Source organism: Tiliqua scincoides, chromosome 4 (assembly GCF_035046505.1).
Source record: "Tiliqua scincoides isolate rTilSci1 chromosome 4, rTilSci1.hap2, whole genome shotgun sequence".
NCBI classification, from domain to species: domain Eukaryota; kingdom Metazoa; phylum Chordata; class Lepidosauria; order Squamata; family Scincidae; genus Tiliqua; species Tiliqua scincoides.
In genome coordinates, this window is record NC_089824.1 from 126663233 (window position 1) to 126673034 (window position 9802).

The following is a 9802-nucleotide window of genomic DNA, read 5'->3' on the forward strand; positions in this document are numbered from 1 at the left end:
AACTTAGACAAAGTCTTTGCAAACATCCCCATTGCTTAGAGAATGAACAGTAACAAAATGTTTGCAGTCCACCTTCTATAACAAAAGCTGTATGTTTGACTGGGATTAAATATCTGATGTAGGTGCTGGAGTATAAGAACCAAGTGAAAAGAGGATCCAGAAAATTAAAAAAGCTAAACGGCAGAGAAACAAACAGGAAGAAGCCTTAAGGAAGGGTGCTGAGCAGGCAATGGCAGGGCCCATGACAGAGGGTAATTTATATCCAGTCCTAGGATCAAAAAGGGACCCAGGAGCCAAAGGGGGCCCAGGAATTTCTTAGTATCTTATATTTTCCTAACTCACCTGGATTCACTGCCATCGTGGGATGCTGTGTGTATGAATGCTACTGCTGCTACTGAAAGCCATGTACTGGTCCAAATAATGCATTCGTGACACTCCTTAACACAGCGTCAAATCTGAGAGGAAACTGGCCTCTCAGCTCTACATGCCAAAGAGCTACTGGCCTACAGTAGCTCTTTGGCATGTAGATCCACTTGCCATGAAGGAGCATGTAGGAGCTCAGGGACACAGCAGCTACAGCTGCTGCAGAAGTATGTTTTGATGCAAACAGGACACTTTCCATTCTAGTGTGAGCCTAAATATAATAATGCTAATTTTCTGCATGATTTTCTATATTTAGAAGATTTTACAGAGACTTAGGAGTCTCTTTTGGTTTTACTGTATCTAGCTGCCGATGCTGCACAGGCAGGCAGACCTGGGCTCTTCATTGGAAAGCCCAGTAGACCTAGCTGTAGGCCTGGCTCCAGCTGTCACTATCCTCTCCCACTCTGTTTCCTTCAGGAGGGGGTGCAAAAGAAACTTTGTACCCTCTGATAAAATTCCTCTTAGAGGCCTGGGCAATGGGCTGAGAAACAAGAACAATGAGTTAAGGAGGCAGAAGCCCAGGGGGAATGGAAACATAGTTTGAAAGGATACTATGAAAAAGGCATGTTAAGGCTAACATGCAATTTGGTTTTGTCTCGGCTGAATTTTATATATTCGTTTGGAGCCACCGGCAAGTTTCTTGGCTGCAGGCTTCTAGTTAATTACTGTATCAACATAACAAGGCATATCACCCATCAGCACAAAGACATTTGGACAAAACTCAAGGTATAAAAACTTACACTGTCAAATCTTCCACATAGGGTCCAAAGACTGGATGTTCTCTTACACGAAGCTATTAGGTTTAAAAAAAAAAAAAAGTAGTGATTAGAAGACTGAATCAGTCCTAGAACCATTTGAAAATTATTCATACCACAATATACATTTCAAAAAATCCTCTGAACATGGCAATCTGCTTCTACACTTTGAAAATTAGCTTCACATACACACACCCGAAGAGCAGTTAAAGCTCTTGGCTACAAGAAGATCACCAGACAAAGTAGTATGAACACAATGTTTTAAACCAGGGGTGTCCAACCTCCGGCCCTGGGGCCACTTGCAGCCCTCAAGGACTCCCAATCCGGCCCTCAGAGAGCCCCATGTCTCCAATGAGCCTCTGGCCCTCCAGAAACTTACTGGAGCTCGCACTGGCCTGATGCAACTGCTCTCAGTGTGACAGCCAACTGTTTGACCTCTCAGATGAGCTGTGGGACAAGGGCTTCCAAGGGTTTCACGTCTGTGATGCAGCAGCGGCAGCGAAGGAAAAGCCGGTCTTGCTTTGTGCAATGACCTTCTTTCATTCATATAAGTTTCATCTCTAATATATTCATTTATGTAAATTTATTCAAATTTGAAATGTAAATTATTTTTTTTCTCCCAGCCCCCAACACAGTGTCAGAGAAATGATGTGGCCCTCCAGCCAAAAAGTTTGGACACCCCTGCTTTAAACAGTAAAATATGCAGCAAAAAGATAGTAGAACAAAATAGAGGAGGGAAAAGTCCTGTTGAAGGGGTATCCTTAGACTTTCTCCCAACTAAACTAGAGCCATTATCCACAAACAGCACCTGCACAGTGACAATTGCAGGGGTCATTCTCATGGAACTGCTGATGCTAGAATAAGAGTCCTGCAATCCTGGATGCCTTTAGTAGTAGGAAGCACTGACTTTATCAAAAACTCCACCAATTCACAACCAGGTTGGGTTGTGGAGAAATGCTGCATGGAGCCAACTGCCCCTGAGAATACTGAGGTCAATTCCTGATTCCGTGCTTGAAACAGCTAAAGTGGTCAAGCCAAGCAATGACCATTCTAATTCCATATACCGTAATTTTGAGAACCATCATGTCCAAAGTTACACGGATTACTGTGAAACATGCAGAACATTAGTAACTTACAGGTTGTTTCTTCAGTCCATTATCAGTTCTGGTGACAAGCAAATCATGAATTTTCTCATTGTAGACTTCAAAATAGCTCATCTCAAGATGATATGTTGTCTGGAAAAATAAACGTTTGGACAGATAGGCTTTCTGAAAGGGAAAGAACTGTGGAAATTAGACAGAAAGCAAATACATCTCTAGATCATGTTCCTTTTTATATATAGTAGTGTGCACATTTGAAGCCAAGGCCCAGGCCAGTTTCTCATTATATATACATTGGCTTCATGACAACTTCTTCCACTACCAGAAGGTACTTTCATTCATGTAAGGTGTGAGGGATTTTAGCTTATTGTCTCTTTACTATGCACCTGTTTGGGGGGGAGTCCCTCGATCTACTAGAATGAAGTTTCAGCAAATGCAAAAAACTGCTATGATGAGGAGGTAGACAGCAAGCTTGTTACATGAACTTCTTTCTGTGTATGCTCCTTAGGATACAGTTCACTATTTCAAGAATCTTCAGTATATAAGCCAGTCCTAAATGAAGATCAACTTGAGCAAAAGCTTGTAATCTTGTGACAAAATCTAGGACAAATCCTATTTCCTTTTCAATTATAATTCTGATGAACCTCAAGTATGTTTTTCCTGCTAGAAGAAAAAAGGTAGTTCAATCCTGTACAACAGAATCATATTAAATCAATACCTCTTGTGCTTCAGTTTTTGCTATTTGAGTAAAGAGATCTTCACAGAATCTTGGAATGATTCCTCGTTCCTCCTCATCAAATCCCATCATGCTGTAATTACAAATATATATACATATAGGCTAAAGTTTTAACTCTCCAGAAGCAGGCTTCACCATTTCTCTAACATTATATTAACATGCACATTTAAATGACAACTTTCAGCTGAATCAGTGAAACTTCCAGTAGAACGCAATAAAGCTCAACAGGATTAAAGATACGTAGATTAGCCAAATTCATTAGATCAGTCAGGAAAACATGGCCACAACAACAGGAGATTTCTCCTGAAACACCAGGTTTGTCTTTATATCCAAGGACGACCACAGTCAAGTTCTCTCTTAAACAGGTGTGCAACCAAGGTTATCAACTGTGTCAGCCTTGTTTACATTTCACTATGGGTGGATCCAGGTAACCAGGAGCAGCAGTTATCTGTATCAACTTCACTGGCTGCATAACTCACATAACCAGGTGGAAACGCACTCATCTCTAGCCTCCAACCATGTGGTTAAGCTCACTGTAGCCTCTTGGAACTTCAGGAAAGGGGGCTGATGGTTATGTTTAGCTGCATGATTTAAAACCACAGACAATCCACACACTACACAGTCATATTTGGCTACCACACAGCTTATCATAATTAAATCCATACTAAGTTGCTGGCAGGGATACCAGACCTATATTCATAACATTTTAACAATGTTCAACATTTATATTGTACTTTAAAAAACACACTTCCCTACTTACGTATATGACTTTCCAGAACCAGTCTGTCCATATGCAAAAAGGCAGGCGTTGTACCCTTCAAAGGCTCTTTCCAGGAGAGGTATGGCCAAAGACCGATATACCATCTCTTGGCTTGCAAAGTCAGGGCATTTCTCAAAAGACCAGAATGAAAAGTCAAAAATGAAACTGTATGTTTGCTTCGTATCAGGATGCTGCACAACAGTCTCTTGCCCAGCCATTGAAACTACTTGGAATGTTTCTTCATCTTTGTCTCTGAATAAAGACACAAAATAAAAATTATTTACAGGAGAGGGGGGAAAAAAACCTGAACTCATTAGGTTATCATGATGATTTGAGTAATACATCAGTTACAGTCCAGATCATGTTATATTCTAAGAACTGAAGCTGTGTTATTATTTCTGACATCAGCATTACAACTTAGTGTAGAAAGAAAAACCCATCTTATTCTTGCAGAGTGCAGTTCCTGAACAGTTTTCTTCAACAGTGATTTTATTTGCTCAGTTCCTTTTAAATAGCTTTTCAGGCTGCAGTCCTAAACACATTCACCTGGGAGTAAGTACCACTGAAGAAAATGGGACTTACTTCTGAGTAAGCATGTATAGAATTGTGCTGCAAGTGCCATAGCTAAAAAAATTCCAAAAATTAGTGTCCCTAGGACAGGGGTGTCAAATATAAGGCCCTGGAGCCGGATGTGGCCCGCTGAAGCTTTTTATTCGGTCCTCAAGCTCTCAGCAGCTGAAGTAGCACTGCTGAAAGGGTGGCCAGCATGATAAATGGGTTTTCCCATATCTTGAAACATGATTAAGATTTGCATATTTTCTCTTGCAAATGACAATTTGCAGCTAATGAGTTCCTAAGTGGGAAAAAGTGGTTATTTCTTTTTATGATCTGTTTAATGACATCACTTTCTACATAATGACATCACCTCCAGCCCTCAGCAGGTATCATGAATGCTAGCTGGCCAGCTGTATGAAACACGTTTGACACCCCTGGTCTAGGACTATGGTAATACAGCTAAAAAAAATCCTTGCTATACTTTTCTTGATCATCTCTCTAATTTAATACATTTATAACTCACCTTTCTTGCCTTTAAGACAATTCAAGGCAGCTTACAAGCAAAGAACGTGAACAAAGACTGAAATAAACTATCTGACATGACATTCAGGACAGAAAAACAGTTCAAGTATCTACCACAGTTTCCTACCTTTTGATGCTAGCATCCAGAAACACATAGCATTTTTTTTCTCAACCCGTTGCAGAGCCTAAAATTTAGAAGGTGGCCAAATGCGGACGAAATAATGCTGGGCCAGTTAACAATGGCTGGCTGGACTGCAAATGAATACCGAGACTACACACTCTTTTGTACGTCTTTGTCTTGCATGCCCAGCTGAACTGAAAACATTCTGGTTTCTTAAATCAGAGTTTCCCATGATGTCCATACTTTGGTTTGTAAGACATGCTCATTTGTTGGACCAAGATAATTAAACTTGCATTTGGCTAATGCTGCGGTTTTCAAACTCTCCAGGAGTTTGAAACCCGCAGTAAGTCTTTGCAGGGGCAGGGGGAAGGCAGCAGGGGCAAGGGGAAGGCAGCGACACAATCCCCAGGATCACATCACTCAGGGGGCTGCAGGGACTGGGGTGCAACCTCCAGTCCTTGCAGCAGCCATCCCTATGTGCGGGGAGCCCTGCACGAGCACCTGCAGGGCTCCCCAGGTCAGGGAAAGGGAGAGTGGAGTGATCTGCTCTGCCTCCGCAAAAGCAGAAGTGGGGCACGATCGCCCCACTCTGCTGCTGCAGGGACTGGAGGGTGCCCCCCAGTCCCTGCAGCCCCGTCAGAAGGGAAAGCAGAGTGATTGTGCACCGCTTCCGGTTTTGCGGAGCGGGGCGCAATCACTCCGCTTTCACTTTTCCTGACCTGGGGAGCCCTGCCGAAGGTTGCGCAGGGCTCCCTGTACCTCCAGGAGGCTGCAGGAGGTTTGGGCAAGTGCACCCAAGTCCCTGGAGCGCCACTGCCTTCCCCCTGTCTCATGGCTGCCGCCGCCTCTTAAGGGGGCACAGGCCAGGATCCACAGGCTGGGGCATCGCGACGCCCATTTGAATACCACTGGGCTAGTGGCTCATAACAATTTGATGCCACTACTAACAGAAAAACATTATCACTAGAAAAAACAGATTATCATTGAATATCTTGGTAGGATATAAGAACTGTATAATTACACACAGAAGTTTTCAAACAGGATGATTACAAACCTGGTGCTGAAGGGACGCACTCTCACAGCCACGATCACTTTACTGTTCTCCACCTTGAAAGGGTCATCTTTAGTGCACATGCTCTGCATTTGAGGATCTACTTTCAGTGAAGCACTTGGGGTGTACCTGGCATTTTCTTGTACCCTTCCGTTTTTATTATTTAGAGACACCAAGCTAGAACTATTAGTTGTCTTTTGTGATGCTGTCTGAAAACAGTGTGCCTTATTCTTTATGGTGGTAGCAGCTGGAGTCTTGACACATGGAGCAAGTTTGCATTTGGGTGTAGAGCTAATTCTTTCTCCCGTACCTTTGCTTGGTGTCTTCTGTCTTTCCAGACTCACCGTTTTAAGTGATTTATTTTGTAAGCTTTCACTTCCATTTTCCTTACTGAAACTGAAATTTCCTGTCACTTTCAACAGAGATATCTTGCTTTCAGGTTTTGCGGTAGTTAAGAGCAATGATTTAGCAACCTTATTTTGGCTCTGAGAATCAGCAACCATTGTCCTGTGTTTCAAAGGTGTGCATCTACCAGTTCCATTTGAACCATTCTGATGAAAAAGCAAATCCTTTTTTAAATCAGATGTTCTCTCTGCTTGGCCTTTAAGTAACTGAAAGTCAGTTTTTAAAAGTGGAGGATCACTGCCACTAGCTTTTGGTCGAAATAAAGTGTTGTTCTTCTGTGGCACAGACTCTGCACTTTCTACCGTAGCTGTGCAAGTGTTATTTGTTTGACTCTCTTCTGTTGATGCAGGCCTCATACGACGCTGTAGCACCAATCGTCTTTCCACTTGTGTTTTTCCGCTGTCATGCCTTGTGTTTGCATCCGATTGTTCTTTGCTTGTCACAGTTCTCCTTTGGAGAGTCAACCTGTCTGCAGTTTTAACTGTAGCTGAGGCATCGTTCAGCCTGTGACAGGCAGAAAGCACGTAAGTCCTATTTATTTCTTTAATCTTACACAAGGATTGCGACAGCAGATTATCTTTCTCCTTCTCCGATACTTGCAGTGCAGGCTGCTGTCCAAATCTGTTGCTTCTAGACAAGTCATTTTCTGAGGCATGCTTTTGTGAAGAAGCCCCAGACACACCAGTACAGCTTCCTTCACATTCAATATAGATAGGCATTGGAGCGGCAAGCAAGCTGCAACTGCTGAAACTATTTCATACAAGCTCTTCCCAATAGATATGCTTGACTTTCTTATTTTCTCTATAATAGAGACAAAATATGTCACCATGGGATCTGTTTTAAAAAAATGTGATCATTATTTTCTGAGATATATTGAGGCAAAGCATATTCCCCTTTCCACCTGCACCTCATGCAAATCTCCTGCCTAACCCAGACTATGCAGCTGGTTTTCAACCTCTGTACCTGGAGGCATCATTTGGATAAAACAGCTACATTAAATGTGCAGCAACAAATCAGCAGTGCCTGTTTGTATTGGCATGTGTGGAAAAGAAAACTTTCCATTTAAGGTAGTGGTTCCCAAACTTTTTTGACTGGCCGCTCCCTTGACCTACCGGGCCATTGGCAGCAGCTCCTTGTTAGGGATACAATCCTATATATTATATAGGATGATGGGGTTTTAGCAGGGATTCCGTGGCTGGTTTCTGTGGCTCCCTGGGGAGCCACGGCTCACAGTTTAGGAACCACAGGTTGAAGGAGAAAGAATAAAAGCATGCTTTGGAGCAACATTGGGTCAGCTCCTTCACATATAAAAAGGGAAGAAAGCTTCCCTCATCTTTCTCTGTTGCTCCTTGCCTTGTGTCAATGTGAGGTTATAAGCCCACTGGGGCTTCTCTTGACTTGTAAAGGGTTATTCGCACAAGATGATCCTTTAAAAACATTTCTTTGGGTCCCTTTGGGGAGAAGGGCGGGATAAAAATAAAGTTTATTATTATTATTCTTGCAAGAGGGAGAAAAGCAGGATTCCACGAAGCAGAAGAAAGTCCTTTTCCCTTTCACACAACACCAGAACCACAGGACAGCCACTGAAATTGGGTGTTGGGAGAGTTAAGACATAGAAAAGAAAATATTTCTTTGCCCAGTGTGTAGTGAGCCTGTAGAACTCCTTGCCACAGGATGGGACCTGACCTCAGTGCCTTTAAAAGGGGATTGGACAGATTTCTGGAGGAAAAGCCCATCACAGGAGACAAGCTATGGTGGGCACATGCAAGCTCCTGGCCTATCTCAGAAGGCCAGGTGCAAGGAGTGGCACTAGGATGCAGGTCTCTTGTGGTCTTGGGTGCTCCGGGAGACATCTGGTGGGCCACTGTGGGATGCAGGAGACTGGTCTAGGGGGTCCTTTGGTTGATCCAGTGGGGATCCTCTTATGTTAAAGGTCCAGGCATTCCCCTCCTCTCCAGCCAAGAGGGGTCTTGAACTGCCTCACATACACTGGACCCTGAAAGCCCAAGTCATCGGACCCCCAAGAGACAGCAGCGGTTGTCCTACACCTGCCCAAGAGCGACCCCCCCCCCGCTGTGACGACTTACCTGCCCTGCAGCAAACCACCAACAGACCCTCCCTTCAGCTGTATCGCTAAGTCGACATTCGAATGCGCCGCCGCCGCCTGCTATTGGCTGGAACGGCCGATGACATCACAAAGCCTCTCGAGAGGGAGGCAGGGAGAGAGAGGCCAAAGGGCCCGCACGGACTCAAGCACACTTCAGGCTCTCAAACGCCGCCCTGTGCCAAGGCTGCAGTCCTAACCTGCGCTGTATTCACTTACTTGGGAGTAAATCCATTACACTCAATGGGACTACTTTTTTCTGAATAGGCGTGTGCTGAAAAACACAAGGACAGGACTCGTCCGCAGATATGGGCAGGTAGCGAAGATTAAAGCCCAGTCCTATGCGTGTCTACTCAGAAGTAAGTTCCATTGTAGTCACTGGGGTTTACTCCCAGGTAAGTGTGCATGGGATTGCAGCTTGCGTCCATTCCCCGCCGCATGTGGCGGTGCTCAAATGGCCGCTGGAGTAAGGCTGCAATCCTATTCACACTTACCTAGGAGTAAGCCCCATTGGCTATAGTGGCGCATACTTCTGAGTGGACATGCATAGGATTGGGTTCTCAGGCTGCAATCCTATCCACACTTTCCTGGGAGTAAGCCCCATAGACTGTAATGTGACTTACTTCTGAGTAGACATGCATGGGTTCTCTGGCTGCAATCCTATTCACACTTACCTAGGAGTAAGTCCTATTGACTACAATGGAACTTCCTTCTGAGTAGACATGTGTGGGTTGGGCTCTAAATGACTGTGTGTAAACTCTTGTCTGTTTTGCACCACAATCCTAGGCATGCCTACTCAGAAGTAAATGTCATTGTATTCAATGGTACTTACTCCCAGGAAAGTCTTATAGGATTGCAGCTGTGCTTCTGCATTTTTTATGGAAATAGCAATAATTTTGATCCTGAAACTGGAATTACAAAAAGAGGAAATTTTGTTTTTTAATTTTCACCCAGACTGGGAAATCGGCAACAGTTACTACTGTAATTAATATAGTACTTTTGCCAGAGATACAGAAATTTAAATCTTCCCTCCTCCCATGGGTAACTGAATTCAGTTTTAAAAGCTGTAAAAAGAATCTTTGAATAGACAAAGCTAATAATTTGGCATTTTCCTCCTGAAATGGGTGGCTGTTTGGGGGGGGGGTTGTACTGATCTAATATGGGATAACAGGAATTCAACCCAAATGAAGAAGCTCACGGCCCAATCCTATCCAACTTTCCAGCACTGATACAGCCATGCCAATCCATCATGTTCTGCATCTTGCAGTGG

At 43.7% G+C, this 9802-nt stretch overlaps 1 protein-coding gene across 1 annotated transcript in view; it reads right to left on the minus strand.

The window, feature by feature from the left end:
* The window catches only part of KIF14 (kinesin family member 14), a 33321-nt gene extending 26174 nt beyond the window's left edge, over positions 1–7147 (minus strand). Inside the window, exons 1-5 of the mRNA XM_066624553.1 lie at positions 6027–7147; positions 3775–4026; positions 2997–3087; positions 2315–2413; positions 1164–1216 (exon numbers count right to left, since the gene is read on the minus strand). Of these exons, the coding sequence (XP_066480650.1) occupies positions 1164–1216; positions 2315–2413; positions 2997–3087; positions 3775–4026; positions 6027–7147 (1616 nt within the window). The remainder of the gene's footprint in view (positions 1–1163; positions 1217–2314; positions 2414–2996; positions 3088–3774; positions 4027–6026) is intronic.
* Positions 7148–9802: the final 2655 nt, after the last annotated feature.